The sequence below is a fragment of the Mauremys reevesii genome, linkage group 1 (assembly GCF_016161935.1).
Source record: "Mauremys reevesii isolate NIE-2019 linkage group 1, ASM1616193v1, whole genome shotgun sequence".
NCBI classification, from domain to species: Eukaryota; Metazoa; Chordata; order Testudines; family Geoemydidae; genus Mauremys; species Mauremys reevesii.
Genome location: NC_052623.1, coordinates 169,246,888 through 169,265,243, shown reverse-complemented (window position 1 = coordinate 169,265,243; position 18,356 = coordinate 169,246,888). Strand labels below are relative to the sequence as shown.

The 18,356-nt window shown below is 44.8% G+C and overlaps 1 protein-coding gene across 1 annotated transcript in view; it reads left to right on the top strand.

Moving 5' to 3' along the window:
* Positions 1-5,532: 5,532 nt before the first annotated feature.
* EVA1C (eva-1 homolog C) overlaps positions 5,533-18,356 on the top strand; it is a 69,218-nt gene continuing 56,394 nt past the window's right edge. Inside the window, exon 1 of the mRNA XM_039538976.1 lies at positions 5,533-6,048. Within this exon, the coding sequence (XP_039394910.1) occupies positions 5,922-6,048 (127 nt within the window). The 5' untranslated portion in view covers positions 5,533-5,921. The remainder of the gene's footprint in view (positions 6,049-18,356) is intronic.

Genomic DNA, 18,356 nt, shown 5'->3' with positions numbered 1-18,356 from the left:
TACACCATCAATGCTCTGAATTATTGAGATATGGACAATCAAAACGTTGACCTCTCTATATCTATGTTTTACCCCTTTCTTTCTTCCTTTTTGTTTTGCTTTGTTCTTTTAGATTGTAAGCTCTTTGGGACAGTGGTGCCTTGCATGCTGTGAGTGCTATCAGAAAAAATATCTGATTACAGGAGAGCTGCCAATGACAGTGGCAGCATGATGGGAAGTGGGGAGGTTCCCTACAATGAGGGAGTAAAGATGGAATTTAGAGGGGAACCAAAGAGAAGGTGATTGGTTTAACTAACTGATATGAATGCACACCCTGTTCTGTCTTACTTCTTTCTTACAGAGTGGGCATGGTCATTAGAAAGTTATGATTAGCTGGGCAAGAAGCTGACGGTGCAGGGAACTGCTTTAACCACAAAGTGCAGAACTTTTTAGATCAATGGTTTTCAATCTTTTTTCATTTGTGGGCCCCTAAACATTTTTGAATAAAGATGCAGATCCTTCGGAAATCTTAGCCATAGTTTGCAGACCCCTAGGAGTCTGTGGATCACAGATTGGAAACCACAGTGTTAGATAACTTTGTCTTTTCTATCACATCAGAGATCATTACTTCTGTGAAGGAGGAGTGGCAGGGGGATGGTAAGATGTTTCCCCTGCTTTTAAACACCCTGGGCCAAGATCCACTGAAGTCAATAAGAATTTTTCTTGAGTAGAGCATGCAGGATTTGGCCTGTTGTTTTCAAAGTCAAACTGTTGCAGACTTGAAGACCTTGTTAGATCCTACAGTCTTTAATATTATATGAAAAGTAGAGCTTGAGCAGTCAGAAAACAGCCACAGCTGAAATATACAAGAGAGAGTTCTCCCTTACTGGTTACCTTTTTTATTCTTGTTTCCATAGAAATGGAGGTTGAATGAGCAAATATGGGACACGTTATTTTAAATAACCACCATATAGTCATTATTTTCAAGCACTTACTTTATTTTAACTGGTCTGACATTCATTGCCATAGAAACCCAATGGACTGTGGCAGCCCAGTTGTTAGAACTCTCTTGTAGATTTCATTTGTGTCAGAGTGCAAGAAAATAAAGTGTTTAAAAATGTCCTAAGTGGTGGGAAAATCTTGGGTTTTTTTATTTTTCATGCTCAGAATTTTCTAAAGTAACCAAACAAAATTTTACTAAACATTTCAAAACCCTCACTTTTGCTGCTGAGAACGAGCATGAAAAGATTTTTTTGAGGGGAGAAGAGTTGTATGTGCCTGAAAATAGGGATTTTAGAACTAAAATATCTCCAGTGCAGTAACTATGGTGTCACTGTCATGGTGCTATAAATCTGCCTGGTTGTGAAGTTTTTACTAATAGTCTAATATTTACTAACTGACTCAAGATTCTTCTATTATTCCACACTGATGGCTTCTTTTCTAACTGACAACACTAATTTTATTTGAGTTTCCATACAGGAAACTGTGATATGAATTTCAAATTGGCAGCGGTTCAGAGAAAATGAGTAAAACATAGATATAGTATGGTATGTTTCTTGCCTCGCCATTCCAATCGTAACTTCATACAAACAGCAATTTTTCCACATTTCTGACATTATGAAATTATTTCTGTTCTCCTCAGTGCAAAAGAAAGTAAACTGATTTGAGCAGACAGAGTACCCAGCTCAGATGCTAACTTCTGTACTCAGGAATAAACAGACTCAAGTGTTGCTGCTCCTAAGGAAGCACTTAGGAAAGCAAAAGATGATGTCATTCCACTTGTATGGGTCTAGATTACAGCATCATGGGTTTGGGAAGTGTGTAAACAAACACATAAGCTGTGTTCTCCCTCTGACTAGTGGATATTGTCAGCTGGCAAAAACTGCTTTCATAGGCAAAGGGTTTACCAGAAGTGAAAGGAGAAAATACATTCTGTAAATATTACTTTCTAACTATCTGTGTTAGGGTTTTATATTGCCATCAATGCAGTATCTGAACTCCTCCAACATAATAATGAAGTCCTACTAAAAAGGTTAGAGGTAAACTCTAACAAACTATGGCCCTGATTCAGGAAAGTCAGACACTTAAATACATGCTTAACTGTAAGCATGTGCTTAAGTCCCATTGACTTCAAGTCCTAAAATGCTTTTCAGAATAGGGATGCTTTCCTGACCTGGGGCTTATATATCTATATTTGTATCTGTCTGTCTATCTAGACAGATAGATAGGCAGATAGATTCCCCCAAACACATCTGGTGGTGATATCCATATGATAACTTGCACAGCCATATAACATAGATATGAAGTTATCATACATCTTTGACTACCTCACCTTGCCCTCTGCCCACTCATCCATCTTCTCTGAGATCACTTGCAATATTCCAAACTCCTAGCAGTTTCAAACAGCTGCCATATTTAAAAAGCAACCTTTCAGAGAATTGTTTCCTTCTCCCCTCATACATAGAATCATAGAATATCAGGGTTGGAAGGGACCTCAGGAGGTCATCTAGTCCAACCCCCTGCTCAAAGCAGGACCAATCCCCAACTAAATCATCCCAGCCAAGGCTTTGTCAAGCCTGACCTTAAAAACCTCTAAGGAAGGAGATTCCACCATCTCCCAAGATAACCCATTCCAGTGCTTCACCACCCTCCTAGTGAAATAGTGTTTCCTAATATCCAACCTAAACCTCCCCCACTGCAACTTGAGACCATTGCTCCTTGTTCTGTCATCTACTACCACTGAGAGCAGTCTAGATCCATCCTCTTTGGAACCCCCTTTCAGGTAATTGAAAGCAGCTATCAAATCCCCCCTCATTCTTCTTTTCTGCAGACTAAACAAACCCAGTTCCCTCAGCCTCTCCTCATAAGTCATGTGCTCCAGCCCCCTAATCATTTTTGTTGCCTTCCGCTGGACTCTTTCCAATTTTTCGACATCCTTCTTGTAGTGTGGGGCCCAAAACTGGACACAGTACTTCAGATGAGGCCTCACCAATATCGAATAGAGGGGAATGATCACATCCCTCGATCTGCTGGCAATGCCCCTACTTATACAGCCCAAAATGCCGTTAGCTTTCTTGGCAACAAGGGCACACTGTTGACTCATATCCAGCTTCTCGTCCACTGTAACCCCTAGGTCCTTTTCTGCCGAACTGCTGCCTAGCCACTCGGTCCCTAGTCTGTAGCAGTGCATGGGATTCTTCCGTTCTAAGTGCAGGACTCTGCACTTGTCCTTGTTGAACCTCATCAGATTTCTTTTGGCCCAATCCTCTAATTTGTCTAGGTCCCTCTGTATCCTATCCCTACCCTCTAGTGTATCTACCACTCTTCCCAGTTTAGTGTCATCTGCAAACTTGCTGAGGGTGCAGTCTATGCCATCCTCCAGATCATTAATGAGGATGTTCTCCCCAAGATCATGTGGATCTTCTCCCAAAAATTTCATCTGCCTGAGGGCTAGTGTGCACCAGATTCAATCCTGAACCACTGATGGATTTAAGGTCCTTTTTCTCATAACTTTATAGGCAGGGTTTACACTCTCAAAGTATTTCCTGGGGCCCCCCATACTTTCCCCCAACATGCTATAAAAACTCCAGGTGGGTTGAAAATATTTACTGAAGCTCCACTCCAGACAGCTCCGGCTGAATTTAAGCCCTGCTTATAGGGATAGAAATGTGAGCTTTATCTCATAGGAAAGGGAAGATTCCCAGCCCAGGAAGGTCCCTACATATTAAATCATAAAAATGTGAATGGTTAAATATAGAAAAGCTATTTTAGGTCATTTTAGAAGTTTTTATGTCTCCCTCTGAGTGTACATTGGACTCATGATTGCTGAAGCACCTGGCTTAACAGGCAGAGGGATAAAAAATATGGTACTTAAAACATCAGTGTCTGCTGGTGCCTTGCCTATCTTATCACTCCCTTCATTGCTAACAGCAGCAGAGCTGAACCAGTGCAACATTTTAGGGAAAAAATCCCAGTGTAGACAAGGTTGTTGAGTAAGTCAGTCAATTGAGAGAAAGGTAGGGAGTCAGGCAAATTCCACAACATATTAGGAGAACTGGTTCAGTTACAAGTAGTTGCTTCAGAACCAACCACTATCAATGCCTTTCATGCATGGCTACCACTAACATATTTTTATCTTATTTAGCTGAATTCAGTAAAAATTAGTGGAGTGCTCACAACCACAGATAGGTTAATGCAAAATTTAATTGGCCTTTATCTGCCTAAGACCAGGGAAGCATGAATATAATGTATGTGGTAATCAACTGGTGTACTCTGTATGTGTGTAAGAAAGAATGAAAGAACGAAAGAAAGAAAGAATTTTCTGTTAGAGATGGGCCTGAAATTAGGATATGTATTCAGAGCCAAATACAAACTCTGACAAAGTTCAAACTGGTCAGAAAAGATGTTCCAGTTTGGCCCACTTCAGAGAGATGCCAGAGCTGGGAAATTCAATCTGGATCTGGTCTGAACTGCAAATATTGAGGTGTGGGATTGGAATACGATCTGCAGTGCTAGTTTGGTCCCATCTCCTATTACATATTCATCAATGTCATCTAACAAATAAGTTGTAGAGTGTTACTGTGCATACTAAGCTACAAACTGTGAAATGCTCATGCCTTCCCACTTTCATATTTATCTTTGAACACAACCTCAGTGCAGGGAGTTGATTGCAGATGCTTCCTTATCATATTTCCAATATTGTTTCTATTCGCCCTCATGGTGGCAAGCCTTAAAGGGGCTGGGGAACTAGTTCCCTAGCTTAATTATTACTTAATTAGTCCCAATAATGTCAAAAGGAGATGCACACAGACTAAGCCATTTTCAGCAATTCCCTACTGATGGGCTTAAAAGAACTGGAAAGAACATTTAAAGGCAGTACAGAACATTGTAAGGGCAGTTTTTGGATCCCTTACTTTCCACTAGTTTTTTTTATTCCTGCAAAAGAGACTGCAGTCCCCCTAATATTTTCCCGATGCTCATTTAAAACTTTAATGGGACAAAATGGAGGGGGGACTCATCTGCGAAACGGGATATTAAATGAAGCAATACAATATTTGCTAAGAGAAGGATCTAAATTAGGAGAGAAATCAGGGAAACAAGATTGTTTTGATACGTGTGTTTGGTATTGTTTCTTAAAACTGATACATTTCAGCTGAATTCCTCCCATCCTGAGTTTTGATCCTGGGAGGAAATCTGTAGATTGGTTGGGTTTTCCTCAGAGACCCATAAGACAGGCTAAAAAGCAGTGATCTGCTGGGTTAGACCAATGAACTTGGCAGATTCTGCTTTGCTAATGATCGTGTCAAAAAGTCTGAAGTAGAGAAGGAAGAAAAGTGTGGTGCCCGCTTCGGTGCCAGCGCCAAGGCGGGGTTCTGGGAAGGCTTGATTGAGCTTGGTGAAGACACCAGGGGGACATGTACCCACGCGATGTAACGCGTGCGCGGGCAGGGGGGCTCCTGTCAGACAGACGGGGACGCCGCGCACGGGTGTTACCGAGCCCGCCACTCCGTGGCTAGGAAGCAGCGATGTGTGTGAATCCGGAGGGAGGTGCCGGGCCCTAGAAATGCCCAGCCGGGGGTGGAGAGAAGGGCGGGGGGGGCACTTCGGGATTGACTCCCGCAGGCTCTCACGGTAGCGGTGCCCTGGGGAAGGGCTCGTCCCTTCCCCTCACACACGCACACACGCGCGCAGCAAAGCGCTGTGCCAGGGACTAGGAATTGCTGGGACTTCCTCTCGGGGGGAGCTGCGCGGAGGCGCGGGCTCGGTGGCGGCGGCGCTCGGCTCCCTCCTCCCGGCTGGCGCTGGGGGCAGCGCGCTCTAGTCCCGGGAAGGACGGGGCGCTTGCCGGGGAGGTGGCTGCTGGGGAGGATGCGCTGCCAGCTGGGGGCCGGGTTCATCATGTGACTCCCCCGGGCTGCAAAGACCCCCCTCCTCCCCGCACCATGAGTGAACTGGATGCTGGGCAGCATCCAAGCCGGAGACAGGTAGAGCCCGGGCTGCTTCTCAATCTCCTGTACTGCGTGTTCCTAGTGGGGACCAAGGAAATCGAGGCTCTGACAGACTTCTCAGGTAAGGCAGCATGGCCATGCCCTGCCCAGGGCTGGCAGAACCCACCTGGGGCTGGGAGGAGACAGGGAGGTGGGCACCTCACTAGCATGCACTGGGGGGAAGAGAGTAGCTTGTCTGCCTGCCCAACAAGCAGGGTGCATGGCCAGGATCAGGAGGTGTGCCTAGGAGGGGCTCCTCAATACAATGCGTGCCCAGCACTGGCTCATCAGCAAGGTGCATGTCCAGGATTAGGGTGCCCAGCTCTCAACTCAGCAGGATATGTGCACAGGGCTAGGGCGGGGTGTGTGCCCAGCAGGGATGTGTGCATAGGATTAGGGTGCATGTCTAGGAGTAGTTAGGTGAATGTCTGGGAGAGGCTCATAAGTAGAACATGTGCCCAGGCCTATGGTGCACCCTGGAGTGGTTCCTTACTAGGGTGCATGCTGGGGATTAGGGTGCATGCTCTGGTATAAAGGTATAATGATAGATAGATAGATAGATGAGAAGACTGGGACATTTTACTTTGGCTAAATTTCTGATTTACATTTTCCATTTGAGCTATTCAGGTCATAAAGGATGATTTTGGAATCAGTGAAATTTCTGTTACCATTGCTTTGGAAATCACATTTAGGGGTTCAGTTTTAGCCTTTGGGCCTGCATTGGGCATAGATGTTAGCTGTACAAAGCTCACATTTAGACACAGAGCAAAGATTAGTCAAAGGAAGAACACTGGCTACCTCTTCAACACAGATCACTTAAAAGGAGAGACCCATTAACTGTAGCATCTAGCAAGACCATGCCCATCCTGACAGGCTGTTAGGCCAACACCACAAAAGTTAATAAGACCATGATTCAGACCTTCTAGTGCTGTAGAATTACTTAAAGAGGAGGACATAGGAAGAGGGAGTTAAGGGTTTCAGGGAAGTGGCATGGGAAGCAGTGTGACAAACTTTAACCATTCAGTACCATCAATCTTTTTTCAAATAAAACTATGAGAACACAATTTGGTAGTGAGTAAAGGCCTGTGCCAAAGTCCATGGGAGTCAATGGAAAGACTCTCACTGACTTCCATGGACTTTAGATCAAGGCCTAAGTGAAGATATCATATAAGGTCAGTTCTGAGACCAGTGGACACACCAGTCCCCCATCAAAATGACATGTGGCTGATAATGCAAGGGAACTATTTCATAATGCAAAATTTAAATAGCTTTGGAAATTGTACTGATGCTGCTGCTTATTTTCAGCAGAAAGGACAACATTTCTATTGAAGATTACTATTTCTGTTTCATTTCTTTTGTTATATGACATAGGACATTTCATTGTTGTTATGAAAGTACTTAGAAGATCAGCTGTTTGCCTTTGCATATTTAATAGTATGCTTAGTATTCCCCTCATAGTTGCAACCTTACGAAACTGTAATCCAGTGTTTTCTCCTATGGCAAAAGGTAAACCTCACAATTAAAAAGCAGAGTCTAACTTTCGAAATCCTAATCAGGTGCACTGGGACAAAGTTAATACATCATCAATAATATTAATACATTATTATAAATATTAACATAGTTAATGTTAATTCTCTTTAAAATGCTGGTGGGTGGTTGTGCAGAGGCTGGACGTGTTTATTTTCTCAAATGTAGGAAAAATAGTTTGTACTATTGTTTCAAATTGAATAAAAGTGAAAATCCTTTTCCTGAACAAGCATACCTAAATTGTAGAGAACAAAATAACAGATTTATATGTTCTATTACTACCCTTAGATTCCTTTCACATGTAAAAGGCTTTTAAATACTTGTTATCTTACTCTTAGCTGTTTTGTGGCTTGACTCCCAGTTATTGGTAGTAGTACTGGAATTACTAATGTAACTGTCTATAAGTAAGAAAAAAAAATAACAGAGTTCACATTTTCCATTTCTAATAGCAACTGAATTCAAAAATATCCCTAGATCCTCTCACAAAAGAGTATTCAAAACTTGAAATTAAGTTATTTAGATAAGGAAATCCAAGATAAATTTCAAAAGTACTTATGTATTCAGTATTTCATGTTCATAGATCTATCCAAATAAATGAAATTAATCAAGACAATTCCCCACACCCCAAACCCAGAATCCAGCATTACAAATATGCCATTGAGACAACTGTGTAAGTAAAATGTAGAAGAGCCTCTTAAATTGCAATCTATTGCCAGCAGAAACTGGTGACATTTGTAGGCATTACTATTTGCTCACATTTTTTCTTAATGCAGGGATGTAATCCATAGTGATAAAGAAAAAAATCAAAATGTTAGCGATCCCTTTAAGGGAAAAAAGAATGCTATCCAGAACAATCAAAGCAGGTTTTTCACTAGCTCCGAATTAGTGAAACTTACAACAGGTAATGCAGGCCAAAAGCTGTCAGAAAATTCTCAAGAAGTAAGATGAAACCTGTAAATGCCATCCTGAGTCTGCTTAAAACTAATATACCTGTTAAGGAGCTGCAGGCTATGCAACAGCAAACACAAGTACTGAGCTTCTAAAGTTGCTGACTTTCCTTATACTTTCCCTTCCTTCCTCAGCAAAAGCACACAGTTGATTTTCTTAAGCCTTGTTGAGTTTGTGAAAACAAATCTGCCTCTTTTAAAGAGACAGTACACTATTGGCACAAAGACTAGTAAGAAACAAAACAATCTCTCTCTGGCAGAGGTGACCTGTGCCTACTGATAGGGCCCTCACCCTGCCCACATGTCCCCTCTCCTCTCAAGGACAGATGTTAAAAGAAGTTGTGCTGATTTACATCAGCTGAGGAGCTGGTTCTCAGTGTTTTGTAATCCACATGCATGTTCACTTTTTGGAGAAGGTGAATCTAACAGCAAAATCTCCATGCGGCCTGGTGCGCATTTCCTTTTGAAAAGCATGTCACAGCAAAAGAAACTGAAAGAGTCAAGGGTCATTTAAGTGTGCCGTACAGTTGGATCCAGTAGTGAGAGATTAGTGATGCACACGGAGTTGGAAGGAAAGTTGCTTAAGCTTTTTCTCCTCTTCACAGATCTTGTGCTTTTATACTCAGATTATCAGGTGGCATACTTTCTTGGTTCACTGATCTTTTCACTCTATGTGATTCTAGCATCAGATCTCTACCTCAGCAGCCCCAAACTGAACTGACTCTCTCTCCTCCTTCTCCTGGCATGCTGATGATTTCCCCTAATCACTTCCCAGCCTGCTGTGAGAGCCTGCATGAAACAACAGTACATTTACCCTTTCCCTTTTTAAATACATTAAATTATGCTGTCAGTACTAACCTGGAAATTGTTTAGTCCTTTGTTGGTCACAGAACCTAATTCTCCCAGCACATGCAAAGGTTTGGAGCATAGAGTTAGACTTATACAATGGAGAGATACACAAAAGAACAATAAGAACGAGGAGTACTTATGGCACCTTAGAGACTAACAAATTTATTTGGGCATAAGCTTTCGTGGGCTAAAACCCACTTCATCGGATGCATGCAGTGGAAAATACAGTAGGAAGATATATATGCACAGAGAACATGAAAAAATGGGTGTTGCCATTCCAACTATAATGAGACTAATATACAAAGAGAACATGAAAAAATGGGTGTTGCCATACCAACTATAACGAGACTAATGAAAAGTCTCGTTATACTTGGTATGGTAACACCCATTTTTTCATGTTCTCTATGTATGTATATCTTCCTACTATATTTTCCACTGCATGCATCCAATGAAGTGGGTTTTAGCCCACGAAAGTTTATGCCCAAATAAATTTGTTAGTCTCTAAGGTGCCACAAGTACTCCTTGTTCTTTTTGCTGATACAGACTAACACAGCAACCACTCTGAAACAAAAGAACAATGACATTTTAGGCAAAACAGGAAAGGTAGGGGTTTATTTTTTTAAAAGTGTTCCTGGTCATTTTCGAGAGGGTCACTACAGTAGCTCAATGGCCCGCAGAACTATCCTGCTTTCTCCGTACCTAACAGGACCAGCATAGGCGGCAGGTTTGTATAATTTTTGGTGGGGCCCAAAATGGTGGGGCCCCCCCGCTCCCGCCCTGGAAGCCGATATAAAATGAAGCTACAACGCGTCAGTGCCACAAGATTACAACGGTCAATTAAAAGTGGAAAGTCAGAAGCAGCACTTGCCTATTTCAATATACAGTATTATATTTTGTTGCACCTGTTGTGATGAAGTGGGAATGTTCTTAATATTTTCTCTGAATACTGTGTGGGTGCCTCAGTTTCCCCTGCAAGATGCCAACTGAAGGTGTTGGGGACAAAGAGATCAGGTGGCCTCCTTGTCCGGAAGAGACACAGAGGCCAGAGGAGGGAGTGTCAGTTTGGAGCTGTCTGGGAAAATGGGGAGAGACCCAGAACTTGGTTCTGGCCTCCCCACCCCCCCAAGATGGACCTGACAGAGGGGTTCTGTTTTCTGTACCAACAAGCTCTGTTTAAACTGTGTTCCCGTCATCTAATAAACCTTCTGTTTTACTGTCTGGCTGAGAGTCACATCTGACTGCGGAGTTGGAGTGCAGGGACCTCTGGCTGCCCCAGGACCCGCCTGGGCAGACTCACTGTGGAAAGTGCATGATGTGGAAGGGCATGCTGAATGCTCCGAGGTCAGACCCAGGAAGGTGTAAGCTTCTTTCCCTGGAGACAGTCTGCTCCGAGAGAGGAAGGTTGGGAGTGGGGAGGTGATACCTTATTTTGAATCAACCGGAGGCTCCCAGCTGAAGAGGTGGCTGGGAGCCCTCAGGGTCAAATTAAAGGGCTCGGGGCTCCGGCAGCTGGGGGAACCCGGCAGTGTCAGCTCTAGGTCTTTTGCTGCCCCAAGCAAAAAAAAATTTGTCTGCCCCCCGTCCCAGCCCTGGGCTCCCCCTGCTGCCCCAATCCTGGGCTCTCCCCCCACTGACCCACACCCCCTGCCGCCCCAGCGCTGGGCTTCCCCCTTTCCTCCCCACCAGTGCCCCAGCCCTGGGCTCCCCCACACCAGTGCCTCCCCCCCACACACACCTCCTGCCTCCCCAGCCCTGGGTCACTGGTAACGCTCCCAGGGCAGGTCATTCAGTAGGAATTTTGTATGTGCACAAAACACAGACAGGATTGGTTCCCATATGGTTACAGAGGTGCAGTAAAGTGGAACAATTTTCAGCTTGTGTGATTGGAGGATATCTGGATGCATATTATAAGACTGTCCTCCATAAATGAGGAAAAGTTGAGGTGCCTTTATTATTCTTTTGTTCCACTCTTTCTTTCTATGGGGAATTTGCCAATGCAATATCACTGTCTTCCTTAAACAAACAAAAAGGCAATGGCTGTTGAAAATAGCAATTCCAGTGCTAATAAGCATTTCTTGCTCAATTTTATCCTGCTTTTTCTACAGCAAGTTACAGTGGATCAGTATATTTGATTTGGGAGTGAAATGAAGTAACAGCTGCCCAAACTGAGCTTGAGCACTCCTGAATGTTGAGGTGTTCAAATCTGGAAGGCAGGTGCTGGGCGGGGGGGGCCTGTGGGCTCCACGGGGGAGCATGGCAGCAATGTGTCTGGAGCTGCATGGAGCCAGACACGCTGGTCTGAGTGGCACAGTAAGGGGGCTGGGGGCTGGAGAAGGGGTAGGGAATTCCAGGGGGTAGTCAAGGGACAGGGAGCAGGGGTGGTTGGATGGGGCAGAGGTTCAGGGGGGCAGTCAGGGGACAGGCAGCAGTAGGATAGGCATGGGAGTCCCAGGGGTTTATCAGGGGACAGGTAGGGGATGGGGTCCTGGGGAAAGCTGGGGGTCTCAGGAGGGGGCAGTTGGGGACAAGGAGAAGGGAGGCGGAGAGCGGGGATGGGGGAGTTGGAACAGGGGTCTTGGGAGGGCACAATCGGGGGACAAGGAGCAGCAGCATGTAGATCGGGGGTGGGGTCCTGGGGGGCAGTTAGGGGCAGCAGTCCCAGGAGAGGGGTATCAGGTAATAAGGACCACCAGCTGTGTTAGATAGGGGGTGGGGGTCCTGGGGGGCAGTTGGGGCAGAGGTCTGGGGAGGGGGCAAACAGCGGCTGCATGCCGGGATTGAAACAGCCCTGGGCTGCCGGCAGCTGCGGGGAGCCGTGAGCCCTTTAAATCCCAGCCACGGCTTGGAATCTCTGCAGGCAACCCAGAGCCTATTAATTCCTGGCCGCGGCTGAGATTTAAAGGGCTCTGAGCTCCCCACGGCTGCGGGCAACCCAGAGCCTATTAATTCCCCGCCGCGGCTGGGATTTAAAGGGCTCTACGCTCCCCGCCGCTGCAGGCAACCCAGAGCCTTCTGACTCCTGGCCGCGGCTGAGATTTAAAGGGCTCTGGGCTCCCCACCGCTGCGGGCAACCCAGAGCCTTTTAATTCCCGGCCGCGGCTGAGATTTAAAGGGCTCTGGGCTCCCCGCCACTGCAGGCAGCCCAGAGCCTTTTAATTCCTGGCCGCAGCTGGGATTTAAAGGGCTCTGGGCTCCCCGCCGCTGCGGGCAGCCCAGAGCCCTCTGATTCCCGGCCGCGGCTGAGATTTAAAGGGCTCTGGGCTCCCCACGGCTGTGGGCAACCCAGAGCCTTTTAATTCCCGGCCGCGGCTGGGATTTAAAGGGGAGAAACCTAGCTCCAAATATTGGTGGAGCAGAGCCCCTGACTTTGAATATTCCTAGGACTTTAGCCCCAGGAGCCCATATAAGTTGGCGCCCATGAGGACCAGCCCAAGTTCCTTACCACAGCCCTGACGTGGTGGAGGCCCAAGACTATACCAGCGTCAAGGCAGCCATCTCACATGTTTTTGATATCACCACCAAAATCCACTGGCAATGTTTCTACCAGGAAAGATTTCCCCAGGGTGCCCGTCTGCAGGCTATGGCCCAGCACCTTAAGGAACACTGCTGGAGGTGATTTCAACTCGAAAAGCAAACTGGGGAGCAGATCACCGAACAAGTAGAGTTGAAGCAATTTACACAGATTCTGCTCGCCAGCAGCTGGGAATGGGTGTTATGACACCAGTAGGGCCTTGGCTGATGCAATTAGGTTGGTGGAAAACTTTCTGGGGGCAGGTGGCACCACAAGTGCTGGGCGGTGACCAGAAGGCCCTAGACACAGGATCTCCCTGCCCCGGGGATCCAGAGACTACTGAGGAGAGCATGCCTCAGTGAACTCAGGATTCTACCCTGACCTGCAACCCAGCCACAGCTTGGATGGGACCCTGGGAGTCTGGGCCCAAGGGGCCAAGCACCCCAAGGAGAAACCCAGCCCTGATGGGGGAATCCATGGGGACACCCCACCGCCAATGCTGGGAAGGGATAGAGTGAGCCCCCTGACCAAACCCTGCTTCTTGTGTGAAAGGCCAGGCCATTTCTGTCAAGAGTTCCTCTACATGGACTGCTCCTATGGGCAGGTCTGGATGGCCGATACCCAAGCCAGAAAGAAAGGGCCAGACAAAATGGTAATTCCTGTGCAGGTTAATGGGGTGGCTGTGCTGGCGTTGATAGGCTCTGGGTGTAGCCAGACAATGGCCCGAGTACACCTAGCCAGGCTGGGAGACAACCTACACACCATCTATCTACAGTATGTCCATGGAGATATACGCCCATACCCCACTAGGGAAGTGCAGCTCATGATAGGTGAACACTCGAGGAAAGTGTGGGTCGGGGTAGCCTCTGCACTAGCTTACGCAGTGATTCTGGGTCAAGACATGGAAGATTTTAAGAAGATTATAAAATCCTGGGATAATGACCTGCTGAGGGAAGAAGACCCCCAGGGAGGGACCCCCAAAGCCCTGGGGTCAGGAAACCTAGCTTGAGTCAGGGATAAAGAGGACCCCAAAGAGAGCCTGTCACAACCGGAACCACTACCAGGGAGGCAGAAGGCCCGCAAATCTCAAGACTGGGATTTGCTGATGTCCAAAATAGATTTTATAAGTGTGCAGAAGGAGGACCTGACTCTGAGACGGGCATATGAGCACCTCACAGGCGTGAAGTGGGAAGTGGCAGACCCATGGCTGCTGCAACTATGTTCTCACTTTGAGCTATGAGAGGAGAGAATGTACTGGATGGCCAAGAATGCCCAAACAGGAGAAATACGGGTGCTAGAGCTGGCACATACAATACCCTGTGTGGGTCAGATTAGGCAAGAGAAAACCTTCAACTAGGTAACCCTTAGGTTTTACTGGCTGGGGATACATGGAGAAGTCAAGGATTATTGTGTGTCATACCCCGAGTGCCACCCGACCAGGTCCACAATACTCCTGAAAGCCCCGCTCGTCACCCTCCCAGTGATTAGGACCAACTTCAAAAGAATCGGCCTGGGTCTGGCGGGACTGCTCGAGAAGATGACAACTGGGTACCAGCACACTGAATGATAGTGGACTATGTCGAGGACATCCCTCTTTGAGCTAGCACAGCCACTCACATCATCCCCGAGCTGCTGAAGCTATTCACCCGGGTCAGGGTACCAAAGGAGATCTTAACCAATCAGGGGAGCAACATGACATCAAAATTGACAAAAGAGCTATGTGATCTCTTAAAGATTAAAACCTTAAAGATGTCAGTCTATCACCCTCAGATGGACAGGCTAGTGGAGTGCTTCAATAAATCCCTAAAAGGGATGTTGAGGAAGTTCATCGCCTAGGACACATGACATTGGGATCAGTTGCTCCCCCTCCTGTCTACTATCCATGAGGTGCCTCAAGCTTCCATGGGGTCCTCAACATTTGAGCTTCTGTATGGGAGACTACCCCATGGGGTGCTAGACCTTCTCCAGGGGATGTGAGATGAGCAGCCACCCCTTAAACACAGAGTGGTCCAATACATAATCTGCTTGCAAGAGGATTTGGAGACGTTAGGGGCATTTTCCCTGGGAAAACTTGCTGCAGACCCATGAGGACCAAGAATGAGCCTACAACAGGGGTCCAGATGAGAGAGTTCAGGCCCACGGATAGGGTCCTGCTGCTCCTTAATGCTGGAATTGTGGTGGGTCACAAGGGTTTCAAGGAGGTTATGGTCATCTGACCCTTATATACGGAATGACCTCCTTACCCTAGTTCATCAATCAACCACCCTCTCTTCATCCAGATTTATTCTGGAAACCCATTTCTTCTGTGTAGCCTCCAAGAAGTAAGTCTGTAATAGAAAACCAAAGGAATCTTAATGGAACCTCAGGATGTGCACACATCAAAAGGGAGTAGTCATGGGATCTTCTATCTGGGTTGGATAATTATTTGGGGGGTGGAAGAGGCAAAAGAAGCAGTCTGTAGTTTTGCTAGCTCCAACCTTTTTTGTCTTAGTTCGCTCACAAAGACATCTGGTTTTTCAAGAGCAGTTCAGGCAAAAATAATCACTGCTTTAACAAATTAGGCTTGGCCTTCTACTCCAAGAATAGAGAGCAAATGGAGTCAATGAAAAGTAAACAAAAACACTCAAGAAACATCAGCTGACCATGCAATCCTCCTGCACAATAAGTTTCCATTAATTTTAATTAATTAACACAATCCAGATTCTCCTAAACACAAAGAAAGCAAAAAGCAACAAAAAGTCCTGTGGCACCTTATAGACTAACAGACATATTGGAGCATACACTTTTGTGGGTGAATACCCACTTCGTCAGACGCATGTAGTGGCCTACTACATGTATCCAATGAAGTGGGTATTCACCCACAAAAGCTTATGCTCCACTATGTCTGTTAGTCTATAAGGTGCCACAGGACTCTGTCGCTTTTTACAGATCCAGACTAACACGGCTACCCCTCTGATACTTTACACCAAAGAAAGCAAGTGAATGACATTTTATTTGGGGCTTTTAATAAAGTGCTAAGAATTTCAATGGCCACATTGATGCAGCATTTGTTTTGTTGACTTACCGTGTTAGCAGGAGATAGAATCTTGTATAAATCCACTGAGTAAATTCTGTTGACTCATTGTGGTAAGTGATGCTTGGATCTCAACCAAAATATTAAGAGAGATAGTAAGAGATGTAATTTCTTGATATTGTTTGAAAAGGTTAGGTGCAAGTGTTGGTTGCTATATTTAAAGGAAAACATTTGTTCCATGTCAATAAGAAAGGGATGCAAACTTCAGAGTTCTGGACTGAGCTGGTCTGAGGTTGTGGGATGTCGGATTTGGTTCTGTGAAACGTGAGGGTTTAGTTAGATGTGGGTGTTTTGTGTCAGGACCATCTCTATATTTTTTGAGTCTGTGTTTTAGACTGTTAATTCCTTGAGGCAGGAACTTGCTTTATTTTTGTGTCTTCTAATGCATTGAGCATATTGTTGGCACATAACTAATTGTATATTCTGTAAGTCAAAGGAGAAGCAAATTTCATAAAACAAATTTGTTGATTAGCTCCTCCTGCCTTTATACTACAATTCAAGCTGATAAACTTCTCAGTGGGATAGGACTTCCAGGTGACCTCAGCTTTATTAAAGAAAGTGGGTACTAATTCCATAGAAATACTAATCCCATTTCTTATGCAATATGTTTCACATTTCTCAGTAATGTTCTCTAGGTTTATAACCAACCACTGCCCAAGAAAATGCACTTTAATCAGTCACCAACAATCAGACTTTTTTCATCTTCCAGCCAATCAACAATTATAATTAAAATATTTTTCTTTGTCACCAAATATAGAAAAAATATTGTATTGTCTTAGAGAGAGCTGGAGAGGCACAAGTAGGCATGGTTGTGCCTTATTTGTTCAGCATTGTGAGTCACTTCATCTGAATTTCTGAGCATTTTAAGAGAGTTGTTTAAAAGATCCATTGTGCAGCTTTTGGCAACAAAAAGAATACCAACACTGTTTGGACACTAATTTAGAATTAATTTTAAAACATAAGTTGTAACATAAGGCCTGATGCAAAATCCATTGAAGTCAGTGGAACAATTCCCAAGGATTTCAGTGAGCTTTGGATCAGGGCCCTAAAGAACTGTAGAATATTTTTTTAAATTTATATTTGTTTTCTTTGTTCACACGCTGGAAGACACAAGTTAGATTTTCAGAATCACTTTGTGTTTTTGAACCACAGAAGAATTTTTAGTCTTTCAGTTTATCCAACCTAAAGTTGAATTGAGTAAAAAAATGTGAAGCCAATTGCTGTTCTAATGAAAGTAATTCGGCCATGAAGATAGCTTTTCGGCCTTGATCTAGAGTACTGTTAACTGACATCTCCACCCTTGAAAGGGAATGGATTAAGTGATCCCATTCCTCACCTCTAACTCATGTGATCCTATGTCATGTGAATTTTAGAGGGTCAGATATAAACTAGGTCTGTTTAAACCCTGCAGGGTTTCGTTCACAATGGTGTTTGCAAACTGAACTGCATTGTGTTTTTTGAGGGATTGATCCCTGCAAGATTGCATGGAGATTCATGTTCACAAACCCAAATTTTCAAAGAAATATTTTCCTCCAGACTCTAGGATCCACCTACTTAAAATCTTTTGGGGTGTAGTGGTTTCCTGCTATCTCCTGGACATGGTTGCCCCCTTCCTCAATCTTCAGAAGATGATGTCACCAGCTATTTATTTCTTTCATCTTTTATTTACCAGGGTTCTAGCCAGAGCTACTGCCCTCATATATTTGAGGGTAAGATTGAGGTCTTGAGGCAAGTTCATTCCTGATATAACTCCATTGGATCCTCTATTTTGACTTCAATGGAGTCACACCCATGATGAATTTGGCCGTCAAAGTTTGACATGTAATGAGTTATGATATGTCAGATAATTATGATCCACAAGACATGTTCATGAAATAAAGGAGAAGAAGTGTTTTCCTTTAGGAAAATGCACGTTGATAAAATATTTTACTGTAGCTAGCGACTATAATCTTTATCACTAGAGTCTTCTTGGATTGTTGCACCTCCAATAAGTGGTAAACCACTTATTTTTAATATTTGCTTATGAACAGCCTGCTCCTCCAGCTCTCCTTGAGGTCAATGGCAAAACACTCAGGATCTGGTCCTAACAAAGCAACAGAGTCAGAACGTAAGATCTGGAACTAGCATTTGCTGGTTGCAACTTTGCTGAGTTCTGGACTAGACATCTGAGAACAGAGAATTCTATGGTCACCAGTTTACCATTGTGCTTTCAAAGTGAACATCTGCCTGTTACAAAGGGTTAAGATAACACCAACTGCTGGCACAATGCCTAAAATTAAAAATAAGACGATTATACAAGCATTCTTTCCCTTGCATGACAACACAGCCTCTCATGCTGCCACTGTGGGAATGGGAATCTCCAACCCACGCAGCTCTGGGGGACTCCATAGGGATTCCAGAAATGTTTACAATCCACAGTGAAAACAAAAAGGATAGAGTTAGCTCCGTGTTGCAAGTTGTGAAGAGGCGGGGGGAAGAATTGT